This window comes from Hippopotamus amphibius, chromosome 12 (genome assembly GCF_030028045.1).
Source record: "Hippopotamus amphibius kiboko isolate mHipAmp2 chromosome 12, mHipAmp2.hap2, whole genome shotgun sequence".
Lineage (NCBI taxonomy): Eukaryota > Metazoa > Chordata > Mammalia > Artiodactyla > Hippopotamidae > Hippopotamus > Hippopotamus amphibius.
In genome coordinates this window covers 64638171-64663450 of record NC_080197.1, presented here as the reverse complement: position 1 = coordinate 64663450, position 25280 = coordinate 64638171, and the positions used below count along the sequence as shown (strand labels likewise).

The 25280-nt window shown below is 41.3% G+C and overlaps 1 protein-coding gene across 3 annotated transcripts in view; it reads left to right on the top strand.

The window, feature by feature from the left end:
* The first annotated feature begins 3471 nt into the window (after positions 1–3471).
* The window catches only part of PLEKHA5 (pleckstrin homology domain containing A5), a 233168-nt gene continuing 211359 nt past the window's right edge, over positions 3472–25280 (top strand). For all 3 annotated transcript variants that reach the window (XM_057703988.1, XM_057703991.1, XM_057703990.1), the window contains exons 1-3: positions 3472–3692; positions 3842–3921; positions 6232–6289. In XM_057703988.1, the coding sequence (XP_057559971.1) occupies positions 3601–3692; positions 3842–3921; positions 6232–6289 (230 nt within the window). In that variant the 5' untranslated portion in view covers positions 3472–3600. The remainder of the gene's footprint in view (positions 3693–3841; positions 3922–6231; positions 6290–25280) is intronic.

Genomic DNA, 25280 nt, shown 5'->3' with positions numbered 1-25280 from the left:
TCCAAATATTATTTTTCTTCCCTTTAGACCCTCAAACTCCATCTTTTCTGCCTAGATTTCCACTAAGCTAATTGTATCCTCTATTTTACCCTTCCTCACAACTTTTCCTGATATATAACACTCTATAGTTGACTAATGAAAGGAACTGTTTACAATATTCTTTTTTAAGTTAATTAATTTTTATTTATTGGCTGTGTGTGGTCTTTGTTGTGGTGCACGGGTCTCTCTTGTGAGAGCAACGACTCTAGGCATGCGGGCTTCAGTAGTTGCGGAGTGTGGGCTCAGAAGTTGTAGCTCGCAGGCTCTAGAGCACAGGCTCAGTAGTGGTGGCACACGGGCTTAGTTGCTCCGAGGCATGTGGGAATCTTCCTGGACCAGGGATAGAACCTGTGTCCCCTACATTAGCAGGCGGATTCTTAACCACTGTGCTACCAGGGAAGTCCTACAATGTTCTTTATTTTGTGAACCAACAATGTAACAAAATATGTAAGGTAACACAAGTATAGTTGGAAAGACAACCGAATTAAAGTCCCAAAACTTTGTTGGTAGATTTTAATAAACATTAATGTGTATGTAAGAAATATTTCTTGATAGTAAAGAAGAAATTTCTCTATCTAGGGCCTCTTTCTCTGCTTTCCAGAGCTCATGCTTTTATCATTTCCTTTAAAGGGGGGAAAATTGATTTGCTGTTTTCTAACATGTCAGTTTGTTCTCTTTCCTTTCACATATTTTAAGAAACTCTCCTTTGAGTTTTTCTTGTCACAGTGTGTATTTTTCTGTTATATTTGAACTGGGAGCTCTTTAGGACAAGATTGTCCTCTATGCGTGGACAGAGCGATGTTTACTTTTAGTGCTCAGTACTTTTAAACCTCTTCTTTTTTTCAGAGAAGCTGCAATAGTCATAGGCTAATACTCCTCAAAAAGGTAGATCATGATATATGAAATGAAATAGTTTCATAAGATGGAAATATAAAAAAATGCAACAAAATGCAGAGGTTGGATATGAGCTTAGGTCTGAGTCAGTTATTGAAGACGTACAGAGTGATAAAAAGGGGATATGTTACTGGGAAATAACTCTGTTGGGAGGTCAAAGTGCTGGGAAGAAAATGAAATTCAATAACCAACTCAAGGTCGGTAAGGATACAGTAATGGAGAGGACATGATTCTTTGCCTCCTACAGTGAAGAAAACACACATGTACACACAACTAGAAAGCAAAGCAGAACTGGGTAAGGCAATAAAGATACAGAGAAAGGACATTCTAATAAAACGTAAAGAACAATACAGCTTTACTCATTAACGGTGAAAATTATCCAGAGTGCCTCACAGTCTAATGTATGAAGCTGCTTTTATCTGTTCCTGGAAGCCATGAGGGCTATTATTTTCCCAAATCAGGAGCATTTTTGTATACGCCTCATTTTGTATATTGTCACTGTTTTTTATTTACTGTCTTTCCTATATTTTGGGATATATGGAATTGTACTTAAGATTTTAGGTTACTATTTAAGCACTGCAAATGTGATTTCATAAGATACATATTTTTATTAAGTGAATCTCTATCACTTTTTGAAATATGCTTTGTATTAATGGATCTTGTAAATCAAAGATACACAGCTAAAAGAAGACTTCATACAACATATGGTCAACTTAATGACTTCTCAGCAGTACACAGTCAAAAAGTCATATGCTATCGCTGCACTAACAGGTACTAGATTTCTGAAGTTATTATGATATTAAAGATTTACTTTAGATTTTTCAGTCTGTAATGATAGCACAATATAAAGTCAATAGCCCTCGATTTTCTTGCTATGTTACATCCTGTGACCACTGATGGTAATGTGGAACATTTCCTGCTAGTTATTCATTGATTAAAAAAAAACCTCATTTTTTCCAGAGACTGAGCAGGAGATAAGATGTCAAGAAGTAATGAAATGAAAGAGGAGAATGCAAAGGAACCGAAAAGAGAAAAACATTAAAGTGATGTTATTTTTTTCCATGTATGCAGATGGACAGGAAAATTATAGCAGTAATTGCAGACTCCTTTTCACTAAAGACAGAATGGCCTTGGGGAATTAGAGTATGAGAGAAAAAGTCCAATGAAACTGCATTCTCATCCAAGCTCCCACCTGAGTTGCTAGATCTTGCTTTGGCCAAGGACATTTACCCTTTCCGAGCCTTCGCTTCTATACCTGTTGAAAAATATTTGCCTCTTTGAGCGACTGGGAAGATAATTCTTCAGAGGCCTCCAAAACTGGTCAGAAAAAAGGTGCCATAAGAATACCAAGTAGTACTATTATTATTTAGCTGTGTATTCTGTTTGCATGAGTCATCTTGCTGCAAAGACGCAGAAGCAATTCCTAGTGTGGTTGAGCATCAGAGACCGTGAGAAGAGGCCAGTGCTCTTAGCTGACGTTAAGGGGGATCCCGGTTGCCTTGAGATCTGCCCTACTCTTCTTCAAAAACATCCGCGGGGGGAGGGGGGGTTAAAATAGCAATGTGATTATACATAAAGACTTTCGAAATTTAATAGCCGGTTTGAATCCAGGCTTTGCCGCTTAGCGATATGACCTTGGGCAAGTTTCTTTAAACTTCATTTTTCCCATCTGTAAAATGGGGATTATAACAGCATCTACAGGGCTGTTGTAGGGACTTAAAAATGTACACGGTCAAAAGGACTCAGTAAAGTTAGCTATTATTGTAATTTATGAGATAGGAGAAAGTAGAAATTCAGATTGATAAGTAAGTGAATCTTAAAAAAAAGTAAGAGAAAAAGACAAGTTTGTATTTTGTAAAACATCATATGATTTAAGGGATCTAGGACGAGGCAAACTTGTCAAGTCTGAATCCACTCCTATATCATTGGGTCCACGGCAACTCGTCAAACCTTTGATATCTGGCACACAAAACACAAATAGGAAAAACCTTCCGTGAGCTTCAACAGAAACGGCTTTCCATTTTAAAGCGATATATATATATATATACATATAATTTTTTTGGGAAAAAAATATATTCTTTGGAGAAATCTCTTGGATACCCAATAGCCCTTATAAAACAAAGCTCAGCTGCTGTGTTTCTCTCGTCTTAAAGAGAGAGCAATCACGGGTGCGCGGATTACGCTCCCTTTGAATCGCGCCAGGGGCTGGGAAACCTTTAGGCAAAGCCCGGGGTGGGTGGGAGGGAGGTGGGCGCGGGGGGGGGGGGGGGGGGGGCGGGGCAGGACGTTTTGCGTTTTGTTTTTGTTGTTTTCCAATCGATCCCGGAACCTTCGCTCCGGCGGCGGGGGCGAGGGGGAGGGGTCCGTCCGGGGGCGCGGCGCCGCTCGCCCATCCCCCGAGCGCGCGGCGGGGCGGGCTGCAGGCCGGCGGCCGCGGAGGATGCGGAGGGGCGGCGACGGCGGCGCGGGCCCGACCCAGCCGGGGCGGCGGGGCGGGCGCCGCCCGAGAGGGTAGGGCGCGCGCGGGGCCGCGCCGGGCCGGGGAGGCGCGCTCCGGCCGCGCTCGCGCCGCGCTCCCTCCGCTGGTTCGCTCGCTCGCTCCCTCCTCCCTCGGCAGCCGCGGCGGCAGCAGGAGAAGGCGGCGGCGGCGGCGGCTGGGGATCAGACATGGCGGCGGATCTGAACCTGGAGTGGGTCTGCTCCCTGCCCCACTCCTGGACTTACGGGATCACCCGGGGCGGCCGAGTCTTCTTCATCAAGTAAAGAGCCGGGGATGGCGCGAGGGGCCCGAGGGGGCGGGAGGTTGGCCCCAGGGGGCGAGCGAGCCGGTGGGTGCCGCTCCGGCGCCCTCGGCTCCTCCCGCGCCCGCACTCACGCGCGGTCTCGGCCCCTTCTCTCACCCCTGCAGCGAGGAGGCGAAGAGCACCACCTGGCTGCACCCCGTCACCGGCGAGGCCGTGGTCACCGGGCACCGGCGGCAGAGCACAGGTAACGCCGAGCCCGGCCGGGCCCGAGCGGAGTTGGGCTCCGCCGGGAGGAGGCGGCAGAGCCCGGGCCGCCCGCCTCCTGCCGGCAACCTGCCCCGAGCCGCCGTGCCCGGGAGGCGGCGAGGAGGGGCGGAGGCCGGCAGGGGCGGCGGCAGGTAGAGGGGCCGGGGTGGGGGGGGGGACTTCCCTCGAGTCTCCGGACGCCCCGCTCCTCCGCCTTTGATCGCCACTAGCCCACGGCGCCCTGTGTCCCATCCCAACCTGGTCTCCCCTCACGCCCCTGGGTGGCCCAGTCCCCTCCGCCCGGGAAATCTGGGATCCTGAGTTTTTCCTCCCGCGGCCACTCCTGGGTCCTCCTACCGCTCGCCGGCCCCCCCACCTCGCCCCCTATCCACCGTTAGGAAGTCCTCTCCCACTCCCCTCCTGCAGCCCGGGACCCTGCCTCTTGTCCGCCGGGAGAATGTACCCACATCCTCCCCCTCGTCCCCGGGAGCTGCCTCCTCCTGGGCGGCTTCCTCCTCCCGAGGTGGGAGTTGTGGGTAGGCGGCTGATGGAGGAGGAGAGGAGTTTGGGGGTGCCGCGATCCTCTCCGCGACAGGGCGGCTTGGGAGATCTGCGCGCTTTCCCTCGTGCCGCCGGAGGAGCAGTCGGGGCCGGAGGAGGCAGCTGCAGCTGCCGTTGCTGGCCAGCCCGATTCAAAGTCCCCGGCGGCGGCACCGAGGTCGCACACGCCGCCGGGAGGCGGTGGGGGTGCTACGAGGCGTCCCGCGTGTGGGCATTGGCGCCCCAATAGGAGAGGGGCGCCGGGGAAGCAGACCTCCCTGGTGCCTCGGGTAGCTTGTTTGCATGCTGCCTGTGGGTTGAGCTCAGAAGGGCTGATTGGAGCTTCAGCGCTGGTCTGGCTTCCTTTTGTCATTCTTTGTGTACATTCTTGAAACTTGTCTGTCTTCGAAAACCGTAACGTGTTCTCTTCCTGGCCTGCCTCTGTTTCTGGTGATTGGAAAGGCTTGAGAACAGTTTGGGTAGAAGGTGAGGCCGGCTTCAGCAGTCTCTAGAGCTTGGCCTCCGGGATACTTCCTCTGCAACTCTGAGATTCTCTCTTAAAGTTGCCAGGATATTGAACAAGCCTGCCTTCTCTATTAGATTCTAGAGTTCAGCGAAGTGACTAATATCTCCAAATGTGCAAAAAGGTGGAGGAGGAAAGGGAAAGCTGGTATAGCAAGCATGATGAGGTTACATTTTTAAAGGCATTTCTGACTAATACACCGTCATATTTCTTAACTCCCCGGTGTCATCTTTGACTTAAATGTACATTTCAGTGTTTTGCATACATACGTCAGCTTTGACGGCCTCTTTGCCGTATGGATAGTGACAGGTTTGTGTCACAGGAGACAATATGATGTTTAGATTATTTAGCCTCATCGTCTCAAGGAATTATTCCGTGATTATTTTGCCTCTGTGAAATATAAATCTTTTATCCTATTTACCCTCACAGATTTGATAACATTCACACCTCAGAAAAATCTTATTATATGATTTCAGGTTAATTTTATTTTTGAGAGACGATCTTGATTTTTTTCCGGTTTGGTTTATTTTGCTTTGGGTTTGTACACACGATTGCTTTTTTATTTCAGAGCGGTATTATGATTAAATCCAAGCCACTGGTCGTTTGTCAGTAGTATGTAGCACAGAATGTTACCATGATTCACCTGCATTACTGCCAGGTTTATTACTTGAAACTTGACGTCTTTTAAAGTCAAGTCTGCAGAGACACACATGTGTAAGTATGTGATGTCAGATTTCTTTCCCCGGAATTAAGTACTTAGGAAGTTCTTTCTCATCGGTTACACTTCTAGATGGATTCACTTATGTAGCTGGAAGATATGGTTTTAAATAGACACAACATAGCTACGAAGAAGTGGGTGTTACCTTTTATGCGTACGTAGTCTTCTTCTTTGATTTTGGGGGCTTTCTGGCCTACCGTTCAAGGGTATTTACCTAGGATTAGAAGGCATCTCTTTGCTTTTCTGGCTGCCAGAGCGTAGTTCCTCTTCACTCTGATCAAAGTGTATAATTATGTCAGATAACCTCTAATACTGTTGATACTTTTCCGGTGGCTTTACATTTGAATTACCATTTTCCCCAAAGTGATATTTTATCTGCTGTGAGTTTTATTATCAGTCTAGTGCTTTTTTTTTTTGGTTAGTGACTTAATAAATGGCTGATCATAAAAAAGAATAATTAAAATGGTTTGAAACTTACTGTGCTGTACCGTTGAAGTCATACTAACTGCGAAATGTATGTTTTTTAGATTTGCCTACTGGCTGGGAAGAAGCGTATACTTTTGAAGGTGCAAGATACTATATAAAGTGAGTTGTTTTAATTACGATTTTTTTTCTTTGGTGATTCAAATGTTGTGATTAACCTTTGGTTCTGTGTCTGGGTATGATCATGATTTCTTAAGGTTTATCATATTACATTGACTTTATGCTTTATGAGTGTTGGAATTTTAAAAGATGACACTTAGTTTTCTTATGTTATTTGCCTGGACATTCATTGATTTGGCAGTTAGATCATTTACGGCCACAGGTACATCTTTGGTGCTTCTGTATATATTCTTGAGTGATAAAGCAACATGTCTTTAGCATGTTACCTTTTTTTTTCTTTTTAAGTGAATTCTGTTCATGTGTATTTTGACTAGAGCTATTAATAAGTAGCAAAAGTGATGTAAAGCTAGATTACAGTTTGATGGACAATAACAGGGCTGAAAGTAAAAATAAATATGGAATATTTCACAGACATCTGTTGGAGCATTGTTTGTAAGTTGCCTCTGTTTATTTAAATATATCCAAGTTTTAAAAATACATATCTAAATGTTTTACTGGTGATTGTGTTTGAGTAAAAGGGTTTCAGTAGCACTTACAAGGGACCAATGACCAGTCCTAACTTTAATTCTATAGAATATTGAAATAGTGTGTGTTGAGAGTTAACTTGATATTACTTGGAGACCAATACAATGTTTGAAGTCAACATTATGTAGGAAAATTTTTTATCCCTCAAGGGAAAATAAAGGTAGCTTTATTGTAATTGTAAATTAGAAACGACTTAAAAGCTTGTTTTTGTTGTTTTAAAATTTTTTGTTTAATTTTAAGGAACTGAGGCTTGAAAGAAAATGCTTAAATACATGATTTGGTTGTGATGTCAGTGGTTTATTAATAATAACAGGTATCTAGCTAAAGGTACCTCTGTTTCATCAGGCCTAGTAAGGTATTTTATTAAGTGCCATTTTAAAGATGATGCCGGACTTCACTAAATTATAATTACCTATATGGTTTTAACATTTTTTAGAATGATATTCATATAAAATGTTAAGGGATATATATAGGTATTAGCTATGCTTGCTTTTTTGGATGTAGAAATAGAGAAAGCAGAATTAAGATACAGGAATGGAGTATAGTTTCATGATGTGGTCCTTCTCTGGGTAGGTTTGATTAACATCTTTTATTTGGAGATTGTGCTGTGCCTCATTAGATGGCTTAAAAAATAAAGGCATGAGTAAAGTGCAGAGTCACCAAGTATTTTTTCTAGTGTTTTCATCCTGAGTTAAAGTGAGTTTGTATTGCCATGAAAAGGGATGCTTCTTTTTTGGGGGGCAGACTATTGATATTTATGAAGAAAGACAGTTTTTTTGATGGAGTTCATTTATTTTTATCCCATGGAATTTTAACTACTATACATCAAGCCTAGCTGATCTTACAGAATAGGAGTAACACTACAACTCTCAATATTATTTAAATTTCGGTGAATGTGTACATTCTTAGATGAATGTTTATTTGACAGTACAAAATGTTATTCTGTGTGGGCTCAATATGTATATTTTAATTTAGAACTAAGCTGTTAGAAAGACTGAGTTTTCTTTTGTTTTACTAGCTATTTTGATTAGTTTCTTTTATGTTGACTTAAACAGAATAGAATCTTATTTGAGTGCCTAACCTAAGTAAGTCTCTCAGGCATATGCGGACAATATTAAGAAAGCTGTAATAATTTTACTTTAACTCAGGATACATTTTTAAAGCAGTGGGTTTTAATCATGTGGTATTGACAGATAGCCAATCGTGTCCAAAAGTAGCAATGAAGAATTTATATTATGAAGGTAATTTGTTCTGAAATTGAGCATGTTTTTGAAATATACACTTATTAAACTTCTTTTAAGTAAAAATAACCGTTGACAAATATATGATTTGCTGAATGTTTGGTGCTACTTCTTTTCCTTTCTGGGTTATATCAGAAGGCTAATTTCTTTTAAGATTAGTTAAATCTCTAACGCGGGCTGTAATTTCCTAGAAACTTTTTACTTACTTGTGTTGTTATGAGCAATTAGGGATGCTTGATCATTCTAATACAATAGGGGCACTACTTTATCTTAAACTTCACAATTTACAAAGTGCCGTCACATATGTTACCATGTCTGAATCTCATTTTAATTGTGGATGTAGTCAGAAGAATTACTCTTCCCATTGTCACACCACATAATAAAACAACAGAAACATGCCTTTGGAACTTATGGTCTGCAAAGACAGCAAGATGAGAAATAGCAGGAACCTGAACTATATTTAGAACCTTCAGAGCAGGAGAAAGGATAGGAGTCTGCAGTAGGAAAGTGATGACTGTTGGTGGGTATATTTCTCATTGTTGGTTCATTCTTAGGTGAAGAAAGGAGGTTATTGATCAATTTATAAGAAAAACAGGTGATATAGTGAGCAGGGTGGATTTTGTTCACATGGAAAGAGGGAAGATGAAAGGCCAGTAAAAGACACATTGACTGTCTTTTATTCCTAATCCTGTGTTCCTGGGAGGCTCCCAGAGCAAGAAGGGAGACCAAGAAGAACCTGAGTTGTTTCTACTTTAGTTTCCAAGTGAAGTACATTTAACTCTCAGATTATTTCTCTCTGAACAGCTGTTGGTGGTGGTTCAAAATGGCAGATGGCCAAGAAGAATTTATCTTTGGATAGTACTTTGATATCAATGACTGCATCCCCTTGGGCAGTAAGGAGAAGAGCACTGTTGAGGGGACGAGTCGGAAGGCCGGACTGAGGCCTTGACCCTCCAAGATGTTGGAGCTCTGTCTTCACATCTTTAAATTATGCCGGCTGGAAAAGGCAATTTCTTAATTCCAGCCCACTTTCAGATTACTTTGAATTTTATACTGTTCTGGGAATTTACAGTATTCTACAAAATAGTGAACTCACAGTGCCTAGAAGAGATAATGTGGGGAATGTGGAAAGTTACTCAGCTTTCCTATCCCGCTTAACTATTTAATCTCTCTCTTTAAGCTTTGTGGAGATAACCACAGATAAGTCTAAGCAGAGCCAGAACTGTGTGTGCTGCCTCTCTGTTGCCACATTTTGTGTTTTGTGTACTTATCTTTTAGGGAGAGCTGGTGTACACAGTTAACAGTGCTAACTAATGTCAACAGAGAAGCTGTTCAGAATTGTGTAGATTTGAGCTGGATAATCAGTTTACTTTATATAGTTTTTGAAATCGGTTCTTTCATGACAGTTTACAGTTAGGAAACAGAATATATAACGCAGGGAAGGTATTTTACTTTAAATCAGTTTAGCCAGAAAATGTTAAAATTTGAAAATTAATTCTTTATTGTAAAGATCAGTGTTTAGCTTTACAATACAGTACATTTAACTCTCAGATTATTTCTCTCTGAACAAATGTTGGTGGTGGTTCAAAATGGGAAAAGCTGGCCTTAAGCTAGCCAGCCTCGAAATTATTTTATTACTTGTGTGTGTGTGTGTGTAAATACATATACACAGAATTTGAATTTGATTATTATTTCCATATTGCTTTTTAACACTTAATTCATGCTTTTTATCTTTAGAAAGAATGCTGAAAATTGCCAGTGATTTTTATAATATATAAAGTGTAGCTTTAAATATTCAAATAACTTAGCTCATGAAGTACAGAAGATAATCATATATTTAAAGGTTGTAAAGCTTTCTGCTTACTCCTTGAAAATATTAATGACTCTGTAATGACAGGTCATGGTAGCTTAAAATGGATGTGTCATTTGTGCTTCAGAGCTTTAAGATGATTAATTAAGTGCTAGGTAAATCTTAAAACAATGCTCTCTGAATAGTGAGAAACTTTGTTCTAATTATTTAGAGGTCATTGTCTTATGTGGCAGGTTTGGGAATCAAAAAATGTCTTTGCAGAGTAAAAAAGTAGTATGTAAATTTTGTGAGGTTATATTTTTATATTGCTTTTTTCTTGACTTTAAATTTTAAGTTCTGAAAATTGAACTTTTTCTTAGATATGCAAATAGAGCAGTGTTTGATTTTTTGACTAATGAAGTTTCATTTTAGTGTCTGCTATAGTTGGATCTAATGTGTGCTTAGAATTTCAAACTAATCTGCAGTGATGGGAATTCTCGTATGAAATAGCCATTTAAGGTTGCAAGGGAGAAGAAAATCTGTTTCTTCATAGATTATCACAGTCCAAACTGTGAGTAAAGAAGTGTACATAGCTGCCACAAGAATGTGAGAATGTATTGCAACGTATTTGATATTTAAAATTGTCTGGTACGGTAGTATATTGTAATTGGATATACCTACATAATGTTTCAGAACATTCATGGACATTGTACATCTTTTTTCGTATTCATAACAGAGTTTTTGGAACAAGTAATCCTTACATGTGTAAAGCACTCTATGCTAAATCGTTAGGTACAGCATAACAATGAACTACGGTTTCAACCTTCAAGGAGTTTGTAGTATAGAGAAAAGCACGCAGTGGATTGAAAAAGGGAGTCCATAGGGCCCATGGACTTGTTTAGTGCAAGGTACTTCAATACAGAATTTAATCCTCCCAGTAGCCTTTTGTTATCTTTTTCTCTACCCCCCCCACCCCCGCCCGCCCCTTTTCATGATCAAAGTGCAGCTTAGAGAAGTTAAGAGCCTGTTGTAGGTCATACAGCTTCACTGTTAGTCACTAGCATTCAAATTAAGGTCTCTGGGCTAAAACCTTTCTGTACCTGAAAATACAGGGAAGTATAAACAGATCCTGTAGTAGGTGTCCCTCCATAAGTAGGTTGCTTGGGAATAGAAGTCTCATTTCATAGAAGCACGTACAGTGGTTAGGTTAGTAGGCCAACCTACAAATAAAAGCTTGTTTAACCCCCTAAAAACCTGTTGACTAGTATTATTTTAATAGAATTTTGGAATTTGGCCATTCCTTTACATCCAGTCAGGGGTGCTAGGCACTGTTCTAGGTGGTTGGTGATACAACGGAGACCCCGCCTTCCTGGAGCCTACAGTCTAGTAGGAAAAAGAGACATTAAAACAAAACATGGGACAAACAAGCGTAATTTTAAAATGGCATCTTGATAAAGGAAAAGCAGAGTGTTTTGTGACAGATTAGGAAAGTTGACCATAAATAACAGTGTTTCAGTGATAAAATGTATTTAGAGTTTCAAGGGTGGGGTACTAGGATTTCCAACTATAGTGAATTTTATTATGAGCTCTTGTCCTTTTTAGCCCCAGGACCATTGCTGGGGACCAGGCCTGCTGAGTGTCTTCTTGTAGTGTCCGCATAGAGCTTAATGCCAGCACCTAGTGAGCCTCTGAGTAAATGGCGTCTGTGCAGGTGGTGCTGGCCTCCAGCCTCCAGGAGTCAGTTGGGATAGAACAAGAGGACTGCCCACAACTCACGTGATTGCATTTGGAGAACCCTTTCTGGACTTCTCAAATGATTTTCCCCCTCGTGTGGATAGACCTCTTGGTTTTTTTTCTTCTTATTCTTAAAGCTGGTGTAGTTTTGGCAGGGGGAAGAAATGGGGAGTAGAGAAAGAATTGGTTGGAAGAGTCAGAGAGTTAGAGGCCTTGGAGACTGATAGGATGTAAACATCCCTGCCCAGGCACCTATGTCTGTCCTACAAAGACAAGGGGTTTCTCAGCACCTGGAGGCAAATACTCTCTCCTGGGACCTTTTCACTTCTCTATAACGGATATGTGTGAGTTGGGGTTAATGGTGAAAAGTTACACATATAGATCTGTATGAGTAAATTGGAGTTAATATACAAAATGATGTTGATTGTCTGTCAGACAGTGTCTTAAGAAGTCAGAGGAGTGGAAGGAACTTACCTAGGCGGGGCTGACTTGGAAAGGCTGGAAGGAAGAGGCAGGAGTTGAGCTAGGCCTTAAGGGCATGGATGGAACTCAGATGGGTTGAAGTAGGTGACTGATAACATAAATCATGGGAGTGGGACATATATAATATGTGTGATGAACGGTGATAACTGCCCTGCTGATAAGGGGTTAGAAAATGCTAGGCTCTTGGGAAGTCAGACTAGGAATACTGTTTGGAGCCATATTGTGTTTGGTCTCTGAATGTAAGGCTGAGATTTTTATTTCTAGGCCAGCCACTGCAGGTGTTTTTTGGTATAGCATTAGTACTGTAAAGCGAAGGTTTTAGGAGAGATTTTAATATAGGCAGCATGGATTAGAAAGTAGCAAACCTGGAGTCAAGGAGTCCCATTCTGGGTCTGTTCCTGTAGTCTGAGAGTTAGTTGCTGGAACCAAGTTGGTAGCAGCAGGAATGGAAAGGAAGGAGGCCATTGATCAAAGATATTAAAGAGGAGTTGACAGGCCTTGGGAGTCTTGCTGAGCTGGGAGATTGTCAGAGAAAGAGAGGTCAAACGTTACTTAGAAGCCTTTGTGTCTGAGTGGCTACAAGAATGATTGGTTCCCTTGACCAGAATAAGAGAGTAGGTGGTTGGGGGAGCTCTGGGTGGAGGTGTTAATGATGGTTTGGGTTTTGAGCTGCTTATCTTGAGAGGACATAGCATTTTAGGTGGCTAAAACCCAGCCTTTCCAAAGGACTCCAAACATTATCTTCTATTCTTCCCTCATGAATAAGAAACCACCACCACCACCACTGCCCCAGGGCAAATACCAGCTCAGCTACCTAATTATCTCCAAATAGTGTGTAGATCCAAGCCAGGGCTGTCATATTCATCCATCCAGTTGTTCATTCAACAAACACTGAGTACTGTATGCCAAGTGCTTTAGGTTTTGTGGACGAAACAGACATGGACCTTGCTCTTAAGGAGCTTGTAGTTAAATTAGTGGGAGAGACAGTAGTAACATAATCACAAATACGTAGCTGTAGACTGATAAATGCTGTGAAGTGTGCATCATGCTTTGAGCAGATGTGTTGTGGGGACTTGGCCCAGTGTGGAAGAGGCCTTTCTCACAGACATAAGGAATAAGCTTTCCTCTGAAAGCTCAGCTGTGAAACCTCACAGAGTGATCAGAACAGAGCAGTGCAAAGTCACCTGAAAGATGAGGAATTACATCTCGGGCTTGTGGTTGGACCATAACCTGAGTGAAAGCATTGCTGTAGCTGAAGAAAGACCCGGGTTGGGGTTGTTGTGATGTGGAAATTTAGAGAAAGGAGAGAAGCTGCAGCAGAAGTGACTCTCTGCTGTCTCGTAGAGAGCAAGGCTAAGCCAGTTGATTCTGACTATTATTTCAGTCCCAGTGGCAGGGTCTTCCCGTTACTCAGTCATTCACTGATGCATTTTTTTCCTTTCAAGTCTCTTCAGTACATTTTGAACTCAATTATGTGCCTTAGCGATTAGGATACATCGTTAAACAAAATAGAGCGAAAAACTCTATCTTGGGGGGTGGGGGAGAGAATATCAGACAAAGAATATAATAAATAAGTTTTATGGTAGGTAAGAATTATAAATGCTGTAAGAAAAAAGTTAGAGCGACGCGTGAGGATCAGGAGAAGAGTGAAGAGGAATGGGTGTGGGAGAAAGAGACGGTGAAGTCAGAGAAGGACGAGCCAGGCTGTGGGGGGGCCTCAACGGTTGCTGTAACTGGCTGTTACACGGGGAGATGTGGAGCCTTCTCAGGTCTGAGCAGAGGAGGAGACGCAGGATCTGGCTTCACCCTTTGAAAGGGTCAGTCTGACTGCTGCGTGAAGATGAGACTTCGGGGGCCTCGTGGAGCCCCTCTAGCGTACGTTCTCCCTCTCACCAGTCTCTCCTTATGTTTCCTCTTAACACTTAGCAGGATCATGATTAAATATTTACGTGTATAACCACCCTGTTTCTTTTTAGCTGTCAGTGATTATCAGTACCATTGATTTAATAATAATAACAGCTTTTCAAGGGGGGCAGGAGAAACATAACCATATTAAATAAACCCCTTGATCTTTATTTCAGAAACAGTATATTGAAAAAGCACGTTTTAAAAGTCAAGCCAACGTTTGTTTAATACCTGTTTGCCAACACTCCTTATGGTAGGTAAGCTTCATGAAGAGCGGCTTGTTCATTGCTGTATTTTTAGTCCCTCAGCTTAAACCTTTCTCATACTAGTTCCTCAGTAAATATTTGTTGATTGATGAATTTTGACGATGACAGTCAACTTAATTCCATGCCATTCAGAAAACTTGTGATGCGGCTCTTTGGGAAATTTAAATATTCTCTTTATGTGATCTCTGTCTATCCCAGTATGAATTAGGAAATGAACTGTTTCTCGAGTTTGGCTTATGTGATGCCCCTCGAGGAGACAGCTAGGATCTGTTCAGAGACCTGATAGTGGGACCAGCTCCAGGATCGAGCCAAGATAGCACCAAGGCCTGGGAGGCCCGTCGGGAGACAGCTGGAACCCAGACCTTGGCCCTGACCGTGCCGTTTCCGTTTAGAAACGTTCACAGTTCAGGCTGCTGTGGTTTGGAGAACGGGGAGATACTGAAGTCTGTGTGCTGTCATGAATAGTGTGAGTAAAGCACATGCAGACGGTGAACTCAGTGGGTCCTAGAGAGGCCCGAGAGAAATAGAAATTAGTCCTCACCAGGTACAGGTGATAGACATTTCAAAGCCACGCCGGGAACTCCCTGCCTACTTTGAAGTAGCCTCCTGGCTCTTTGGGAATTATTCTCTGAAGTGGCCAGTAATTTCAGAAGCACCCGAGAGAACCCCTCTGAACTATTAATTAACTCTTTGAAGGCAGAGACTGTGTCATAATCATCCTTGTGCTTCCAGCGCTCGACACACAGTGGGCGGTGAGATGTTTGAGATGAAGACTTATTACGGATTCTAAGAAGGGCAAGTGATACTCAAACCTGAACATCCTGGGACATTGTTCTGCTTCTCACTTGTCCTCTAGGCAGGCTTCATATTGTTGCAAGTGTCAGTGACCCAAAGCCAACTAATATAAGCAAAAGCAAACTCTTTTCCCACGTGAATTCCAGGAGTGACACAAATGACTCCTTCAGGATCCTTCCTCACCCACCTTTTTTCACTTTAGAAAGCTTTCCTCTACTAAACCAGAAAAATGGTTGCCCACAGCCCCAATACCCTGTTAGCTTTTTAACCCGAAAGGTAAGGTTTCTTCTCTATTCCCCAATAAAAAAATCGTGGGCAAGGACTTTGACCGTCTTGTGTCACGCTCCCATTGCTGGAGCGAAGACTGGCCCTCCAGTCTTCAGTAATCTTCTGTCCTTGACTGCAGCCAAGATTACTATCAGCCAGCCTTCCAAGAAACTGTGTGATGAGAGAGGAAGGCCCGGCTCACGTAGGAAGCCTGGGTGTGAAAGGCTGCGTAAGCAGAGGCCTACTGCTCCTCCCTTGTATACAGTGCATAGTGCTCAAGGCAGGAAGGCTGTGAACCTCAGCATCTGCAGACTTCTAAACAGTGATAGTACCAATGATCTTCAAGGATTCCTTCTGCGTTCCATTATAGAGGGAGTAGTTGAAGATACATGCAGGGTGGTTCAGGCCTGGACCTGGGAGAATGAGGAGGAAGTGTTGAATTCTGAGAAGGAAGCCATGGAAACCAATCCTGGACTGGCCACCTTGAGCAAGGGGGATTGAGGAAACCAACTTCGATTTAGTACAAGCGGCAGTACGGCCTCGCTGTGATCAAAACGCCACCCTGCTACCGTGGGCCAGAGATTCCCTCTGGTTCTCCTGAAATCGCTGGCCACTTCAGAGAATAATTCCCACACAGTGTCAGTGCTTGAGTAATGCTACCCAAGCTTGCTTGCTGCGTGCCTCCTGTGGATGTTGTGCATGTTTGTCTACTCCCTTCCCTTCTAAGTAACTGAGTTTCTTTACACATATTGTTTCTTTGGAATAGACATGGTCTTCAAAAGAGAGAATTTGCCTCTGAGATGAAAAATACTTTTAGTCTTCATATTGAGTTAATTCCATCAGCTTTTGCTGAACTTGGTTGAAGGTGCATATAATACCCATTTTATTAAATATTTACTATAAAGCTGTTTAACCTAAAATTTAAAACTTAGGAAAATAGGCCAGTGTGGCAGAGTCCTAAGAAGAAACAAGGAATTACTCCTTGCTCATTTTTCATAGTATACAAAGCAGTGGTAGAGGGAAAGTAACATGTTAAACTTAGTGTCAGTTTTTTTCTGTTTGAAAATTCATCTGCTATACTACATTTATTTTGAAAAATGTATTCTATCACAGACTATAGATGCATCTAATGATGGCATGTTAAAAAATTTAGTAAAGAAATGTCAGAGAATGATTCCAAATCTGTCTTTAGTGTGTGTGCTTTTTTCCAACCTGTTTTATAATGTAAAGTGTTTCTTTCTGATTATAGAAGTAATGCATTTTTATTATAGAACATTTGGAAAAAAACTGAAGAATATAAAGAAGGAGAAAATAAAAATCACCATTATACAGAGAGAATTTCTATTAATATTTCAGTGTATATGCAAAAATATTTTTAAAGATTTGGGTCTTATTGCTAATACTTTGTTGAATGCTGTTTTCATTAAAGTTATATTGCATGTCCTCATGTCATTATATATTTATTCAATGGAAGATTTTTTTAATAACTCTGATGTGCTGTCTTATGAATATATAATAGTTTAATCATCCCTCTATTTTTAGCTGGCTATTTTGTTTCCAACTTTTTGCTGTGAGAAAAATCCTTATATGAAATTCTTACATGCATGTCTGTTTCCCAGACTTGGTATTGGGATAGGGTATGAGCTTTTTTAAAAGGTTCGCTACTTAACATTTTGCCAGCTTGCCCTCTAAGAGATTCGTACAAAGTTATGTTCTCCCCTCAGTATATGAGCGTGTATAAAAGTGCCCCTGTTTCATTATACCTTCAATAAATATTCTGATTGGACAGATGAAATTTGAAGGTAACTGATGGAGAATCTGTGTGGGTTGTTATTAGTGATTCAGTTAGTTTAGAACAGGAATTAGTCTTTCAGTTATCTGTTGCTACATAATCAACTATCCCAAAGCTCAGTGCTTAAAACAACAATTTATAATTTCTCACCTTTCTTTGGGTTGACTGTGCTCAGCTAGGCTGTTCTGTTTCCTGTGGTGTAACCGAGGGCTGTCATGCAGATACATTCAACTGGAACTTGGCTGTGGCTGGAATATCCGGTGTCTTCTCTCGCCATGGCCTCTTGTCACTTAGTGGTCTATCTCGAATTTCTTGATAACAGTGCAGCTGGGTTCTAAGAGGGAACACTCCAAGAAGACAAGCCCCTGGGCGCGAGTGTTTATAAAACCTCTGCTTGCAGTATGCTTGCTCGTGTCCTGTTGGTCAAAACGAGTCACATGACCAAGGCCAAAATCAAAAGTGGGGGAGAATTACACAGGCCTGTGAATACCAGGAGATGTGGTTCATTGCAGTCTGTTGATGTAATGGACTACCAGAGATAGTACATAAGTTTCAAGTAGCATTGCAACTCTTACTTATTAGCAATAGCACTTTGGAGCATTGAATTTAGAAGAATTTGGAGGTCAACTTCTGGACCAGTAGGAAAGCATATTGTGACAATTTAATGATGTTTGCAGGGGCGTAGGTGAAGAGGTGGGTACAATGGTGTATTTACCGTCCTTAATTTAATATCTGAATTTATATCATAAAGCCACAAACCTAAACTTGAAAATCAATTCAAGAGCTTGCATAAACATTGGAATACTTGAGTAAATTGAGTCTGAAGCTTTTGTTCATCCTGGTTTCCCACTGACAGTTAATACAACTGGTAGTATAAAGTATCAGTAATTGGTATCTTGTGCTAAATTAGTTTGCACAATTTGCATATTTTATATCAGGATTGCTCTTTCCCATTGCTGAGTGAAAAAGCTGTAGCAGAGTTCATAGGTGAGGAGCAAGTACCTGTATTAGTGATTACGACAGTGCCCAAGGTCATATGTGTGGGTGGGTGGATGGCTAGATGGATGGGTGAAGAGTTAATCTCACATATATATGTATTTCCATGTGTGAGTGTGATTGTAAGTGCTTGACTGAGTTGTGAACTTGGCCTTTGGATTAACTCATGTTATTTAACCAGTATTATCAGTGGCAAAATTTAAGAGTAGGCACTATGGCCTGTGCATTTCAAGGGAGACTTACAGGAAAATGTTACTATTCCTCCTGATACAGTAGTGTGGGGTCTCTTTCATGCTTTCGCCTCTCAGCCCATACTCTGCCCCTCAAGAGGAGGGTCTTTGTATCAATAGTTTGGTGTTTGTCCTCGTCCCCTTTCTTTGCATTTACATACCTACACAGGCATACATTCATTTATTTATTTTTACCAAAATGAGCTTATCCTATATGTACAATTCTTTGACTTTTCCTTTTTATTTAATATCTTAGATCTTTTTGTGTTAGTACTTGGAAGTCAACACCATTCTTTCAATAGCTACAAAATATTCGTTAATTATTTAGCTCTACCCCTATTGGACATTTAGTGTTTTTTCCTTTTTTTTTTCTCAATTTCTAAAAATGCTGTGAACGTACTTATATATAAACTTTATGGCCGTATGCAAATATTTTTATAAAATAGATATGGAAATTGCTGAGTTAGGCTATATATGTATTTTAGCTTTTGATAAACAGTAAAATCCTGCTCTTAGTAAAATCCACCATAAATAGGGTCTGAAGATACTGAAATGATTAAAATGCATAATTATAAGATTAATGAAAAGCAGTATTTTTCACGTAGTTCATGGAGTCACACACAAAAATTAGGAAAGTGGTAGAAAGTGACACGTTGTGCAGAACTGCATCGTGAATCAGAAAGCCCCAAAAGAAAACAGTGCATTCACTCCTTATAGTCCTTTGGGAATTGGAGTTGGGCCAAATATTGGAGCGCTTCGACAGTCACATTCAGATTAATTTATGGTTCTACTCTTTGTGGTTTACAGTTAGGCCAGCTTCCAAAAAATCTTCACCGTTTTATCCTCACATCCGTCATGTAGCGTATAGGATTATCGTCTCCTGTACCCTTGCCAATACTTGGGCTTACCAGACTTAAGTTTTGAGTAATCTAATGGACGAAAGTGGTATCTTGTTTGAATTTGTACATTTTCAGTGCTTGTCATCTTTCCCTCCCTTTGTTGCCTATTTGAGTCTCTTCTACAAATTGCCTCTTCCATATCTTTTCTCTATTTTTCCAGTGCTATTTTTCTTTTTCTTTTTCTTTAATATTGCTGTTTTTCTTTAAATGATCTCTTTTGGGGATGAGGAATTCATACTATTTTTTGTTGTTGTTTTTCATAAATTTATTTATTCATTTATTTATTGGCTGTGTTGGGTCTTCATTGCTGCACACGGACTTTCTCTAGTTGCGGTAAGCAAGGGCTCCTCTTCATTGTGGTGCATGGGCTCCTCATTGCAGTGGCTTCTCTTGTTGTGGAGCATGGGCTCTAGGCATGTGGGTTTCATTAGTTGTGGCACACAGGCTCAATAGTTGTGGCTCACGGGCTAAGTTGCTCCGTGGCATGTGGGATCTTGCTGGAGCGGGGATCGAACCTGTGTCCCCTACATTGGCAGGCAGATTCTTAACCACTGTGCCAGCTAGGAAGTCCATATTGCATTTTTCTTAATGATTTATGTCATTATATACTTATTTATATTTTTGATGTCTGAGCCAGTTAGCTCAGTAGAGCTCTCCAAGATATTTTCGTTGTGCACCCCAATAAGTAAAAAGTTCTTGGTTATATATTCTCGTTATATGTCTGTATATTTACAGATTATATACGTCAGTCTGTGTCTTACATCTTAGTAAAGCTTATTTTTTTTCCTTGTTTTATTGTGTTTTAAAAATAAGTGTAAACAGGGGTGCTAACCTGTCCACAGCCCAATGGAAATTCTAGTGTGCATTCACCTAGGAAATCAGGAGTTGTGAGCGAAAAATGATTTAGGCCCTTTTCAGGCCAGTTAGATTGGCCAAGAGGAGCACGCTCTTTGTTCTGTGACCGTAGTGTGCGTATCTGTGAGCCTCTGGCCACTGAGTACTCTGGTGAAGTGGAAGGTAGCCGAGGGTCAGACCTTGGCTCCGTTGCCTTTATTAACCACACAGCTTCAAGGAAATTGCTTATTCCCACTGAGGACCAGTTTCTTCATATATAAAATGGAGAGGATAATTTTTGTCTTGCCTACTTTATAGGCTTATGATGTGAGTTAATCTATGTGAATAAAGTTTGAAAAACTGTAAAACATGGTGTACATATGAAATACATGGATATGTTTTGCAGGGTCATAATATTGGGTATATGAGACGACATGCTTCAGGGTCATATATGCTGGAAAACAGCTGAAAATGCCTGGGCTAGTAATAGTGATTCAGAAATATCATATTAAGTCTTCATCTCATGCAGCTTTTAAACCTCTTGAAGGTAGGAACTGTTACACGTGATAGTCAGTAAGTTTGTTGTTGATGGTGTATGTACATTTAATAATATACATATTTGGTTTTTAAAATGTTTTCTATTTAAGACAGCCCTGCGCTTGATAGGAATTAGGAATCAGCTTATTTGTGAAATACCCAGTGGCACTAAGGAAGACTTTCTTGAAAGAGTAAAGTAGCTGTTGTTCAGGGCTGCAGATAAAAGGCAGGACCTGGCGTGAATATGTTCTCCAGGATGGTGTGGAGATCGAGGCATTGCAACAGTGGGGCCTCTTTCGTAGGCGGGTAGAACTGAATTATGAGGAAGGTGGTGTATGATACAGTGTACGAAGGAGTGATGATAAAAAGGTAGTTTCGAACGTGGATAATGCTGTTTCTGAAAAATGTGTTTTATAATTCTTTAAAGAATAAATGAATTTAACTGTAGAATAAATTATTATTATTGTCTACAGAAGGTGGTGGATGAAGGCAGAAGAAATAAACAAACTGAACCCCTTATCATTAATAAAAAGGAATAAGAAAATTGGGATTGCAACTGTGTAAATATATAGGTTTGAAATATTTTCAAAGGAGTCACACTCGGGCTCTACAAAGGTGCTGGAAAACAGGCGCTCTCAGGCCTGCACTGCTGGCTGGCCGGGCTGGCCTGTGACCAGTAGTGGCCTGAGGAGGCTGGGACTGGGAGCTGTGGGCAGTGGGCCAGGCGAGGTCACATTCCTTCTGAATACTCTTCTCTCCTTCCCTCTCCTTTGATTCTCAGAACATCCCCACGGGGTAGAAAGCAGGACAGACCTAGTCCAGTTCAAGTCACTAAACCATTTATGCTCACCCAGATGAGTGGGAAGGGGAGGTGGCATGCTCACTTATTATGACTACTTTCAAAAACTTACTTAAAACTCTCAGAGGAGGTAGAAGACAGTGTGCAAAAAAGAAATGAAATCCTTTGCAAATTTGGAAGAATCGCTATGTTTCTCAGAAAGTTGACACTAAGGAATTTCCATATTTCAGAAAAGAGAGATAAAAGGACTTTTTTTTTTCTTACGCAGAGGAATCCCAAGTCAGTTTTGAACATTTACCTAATAGTCCAGATTTTTACCATGTCGAGTCGGCCCCCCCCGTTATTCTTCTGTGAATGTTTTTCAGTCCAGCTGCTGTTCCTTTCTCAGTGGAGCTGCAAAAGAAACTCTGAATTGGGAACAGGCAGTGTTATTTGTTATTGGTAGGAGGAATAAAATCCTCTGATGGGGTCCTACATACTTTCTGTATAAACAGTTCCTACATGGCCTGCTGTTAAAGCCTCCTTGCAGAAGACCCTGAGATTAAACTATTTCACAATTTTTGACTTCAATTCCTCAAAAACATAAAAGGAGAAATGGATTATTCAAGTTGAATAGATAATCTTGCTGTATCAGTTGCTGCTGTATAAGAAACCATCCCCAAACTCAGAGGCTTAAAATAATCACCGTATATTGCTAAGCACAGGTCCCCCAGTTGGCTGGGCAATTCCTCTAGTTTCTGTTGCATTTACTCTTGTCTGAGATCAGCTGTGGGTCAGGCAGGAGGCTCTGCTGATTGTGGCTGGTCTAGGATGGTCTTTTCTGAGATGGTGGGAATGACTGGACTCTCTTCCGTGGTCTCATCCCCAGTAGGCTTGCCCAGGCTTGCTCTTACGGGCAAGGTAGGTGTCCGAGCAAGTGAGCCGTAGTGCTCCGGGTCTCTTGAGGCCTAGGCTTAGAATTGGGACAGCGTCACTTCATGCACTGCTTTCCACTGGCCAAAGAAAATCTCAAGGTCAGCTCCAATTCCAGGAGTAGAGAGATGGATTCCATCTTTTGAGGGAAGTTGGAAAATCACATTGCAAATGTTGTCAGAATAGCGATCATTAAAAAGTCTACAAATAAATGCTGGAGAGGCTGTGGAGAGAAGGGAACCCTCCTATGCTGTTGGTAGAGCCACAGTGGAAGACAGTGTGGAGGTTCCTCAGAAAACTAAAAATAGAATTACCATATGATTCAGCAATCCCACTGCTGGGCATATACGCAGACAAAACTACAATTCAAAAAAATACATGCACTCCTATGTTCATAGGAGCACTATTCACAATAGCCAAGACATGGAAACAACCTAAATGTCCATTGACAGATGAATGGATAAAGATGATGTGGTACATATATACAATGGAATACTAACCAGCGATAAAAAAGAATGAAATAATGCCATTTGCAGCAACATGGATGCAACTAGAGATTATCATCCTAAGTGAAGTAAGTCAGAAAGAGGACAAATACCATATGATATCACATATGTAGAATCTAAAAATATGACACAAGGAACCTATCTGTGAAACAGAAACAGAAACAGAACCATGGACATTAATAGACTGGTGGTTGCCAAGGGGAGGGAGTGGGAGATGGATGGATTGGAAGTCTGGGATTAGCAGATGCAAACTGGTATATAGAGAATGAATAAACAAGGTCCTACTGTACAGCACAGGGAACTATAATATATTCAGTATCCTGTGATAAACCATAATGAAAAAGAATATGATAAAGAATTTATATGTGTATAATATACACACACACGTATGTATAACTGTCACTGCTGTATAGCAGTAATTAACACAACATTGTAAATCAACTGTACTTCAAGAAAAAAATTAAAAACAGAAACCCCACAAAGGTTGTAGATATGGAAAGTTAAAACCTTTTTGTAATCTGTATAGAACATGTGCCCCCAAATTTACTGAATCCATTTGAAGTTCATGGTTCCTCTGTTTGAAATAGGGGATGACACTTGATCCTGTTCACGCTGCTGATCACATACTTCAGTTATGTAGAGAATTCAGTGGATGTGTGTATGAGTCTCTTTTTCATTAAATTGGTTAGTTGCTAACTCCTGTAGAGCAGGGTTATTTATTTATTTTTTCCTTTCATGATGTGTTTAGTTGGTTTGGTAGTCTCATTGGGGCTATGTCATTTTAAGGTTCAGAATGGGCCCTAGTGCTTCTGTTTCGGGGGGTGGAGAGGATATTGTAGGTTTCAGTGCGTTTAGGATAGCTCTCAAGTAGATGACCTCCCCTGTCTTGCTCACACCCAAAACCCATTGACCAGGCACTTGCTGTCATGTTACCTACCAAATTTTATTTTCCTCCTGGTACTTAGCACTGGCTCAAGTCCTTGTTCATATACTTTTTTTTTTTTTTTGTCATTTGTCTCCCCTCACTGAAATGTAAGCTTCCCAAGAGCAGGGACCTCCTCTAACCCATTCACTACTGAATTCCCAGAGCTTAGAAGAATGCCTTCCTCTCCTTAGGAGATGCTCAATAGAGATTTGTTGAATATTTATAATAAAAATTTTGCCATAAGCAAATCAGCCACTCATGAAAACACAGTGTGTTATGTGCTATGTCTCCGGTACCTTGTAGACACTCATGAAGTGTTTATGGAAGCTTTAGGGAGGGTCACGGGCAGTGGGAGCGCAGAGATAAATGAATACTTGGAGCCACAGAGGGTTTTTCCAGATGAATGCAATGAAAGGCCAGTGAGCGGGAGAGTTTAGGGTGTGATCAGGTTGTTGAAATGTTTGTTAGACTGTTGGACTTCAGGCTGGGAAAGAAGGGAGCAAGAAGGAATCTGAGGAACTAGAACAGAGAGTCTCCCAAGACCAGAGACCCCGCTAGAGGGAGAGTGGTTAGGCAAGCATGCCGGAGGTCGGGGGTTGTGTTGATGCAGTGCCATCGCTGATGATGCGCCAGGTTACGGGCATGATGGGGTCCTGGGATTAAGGGAATGAATGGCTCAAGTGGTTGAAGGACCTTGAGGAGGAGGGAGAAAACAGCTGTTGTTTGAGAGGGTGTAGCAGAACAGCTGGTGTCCTTAGGGGACCGTCCTTAACAGCCAGGATATTGGGGTGAAGCTCTGAGAAGAGCAACCGCTTCCACGGGAAGTTTAGTTTACGAGATAGAGGTGGAGTGGAGGCTAGGTCAGGGACAGGCCAAGCAAAGCCTGGGGAGGCTAATGCTGGGTCCAGGGATGGACTGGGAAAGGGAATGGAAATGGTATGAACTTGGGCACTCAGGGGCTTGATGGATTTAATATCAGTAGAATCTTAAAAGTGGCCCAGGGACTAACCAGACAAGAGGCCATGACTCATTTGGCCAGGGGTGGTGGTCAGCCTGGAATTTCTGGGCTCTGCCTGTGTGAAGGTGATTTAGGTAGACATATTGTGAACTCCTGGGAGTTTACATGCTAAGCAGATGTGTACCCATTTATTACTTCAGTATTTTCATTGTTAAGTTTTCAAGAATATTTTAAGTATCTTTTTAAATTAGAAATGACATTTTCCAAATGTAAACTATTAAAAAATGTGAAACAATAATGATATACACAGATACTAAAAGGATAATGATTTAGTCAGTTTTGCACAGCACTTTATCATCTAAAAGTCCAAGGATTAGAATTTTCAGATTAATATTTTAATCTATTTTTTGGTCATAAAGTTTTTTATATAGGCATTAACCGAAGTAGGTATTTTAAATATAAATATTTAATCTCTTCTTTTTGCTGTTAGTCATTTTGAAAGTCCAAACTGTGTGATGAACCAGAGCAAAATTTCATAATCTTTATAAACCCAAAGTTGCCTAATAGGCAACAAAGTAGG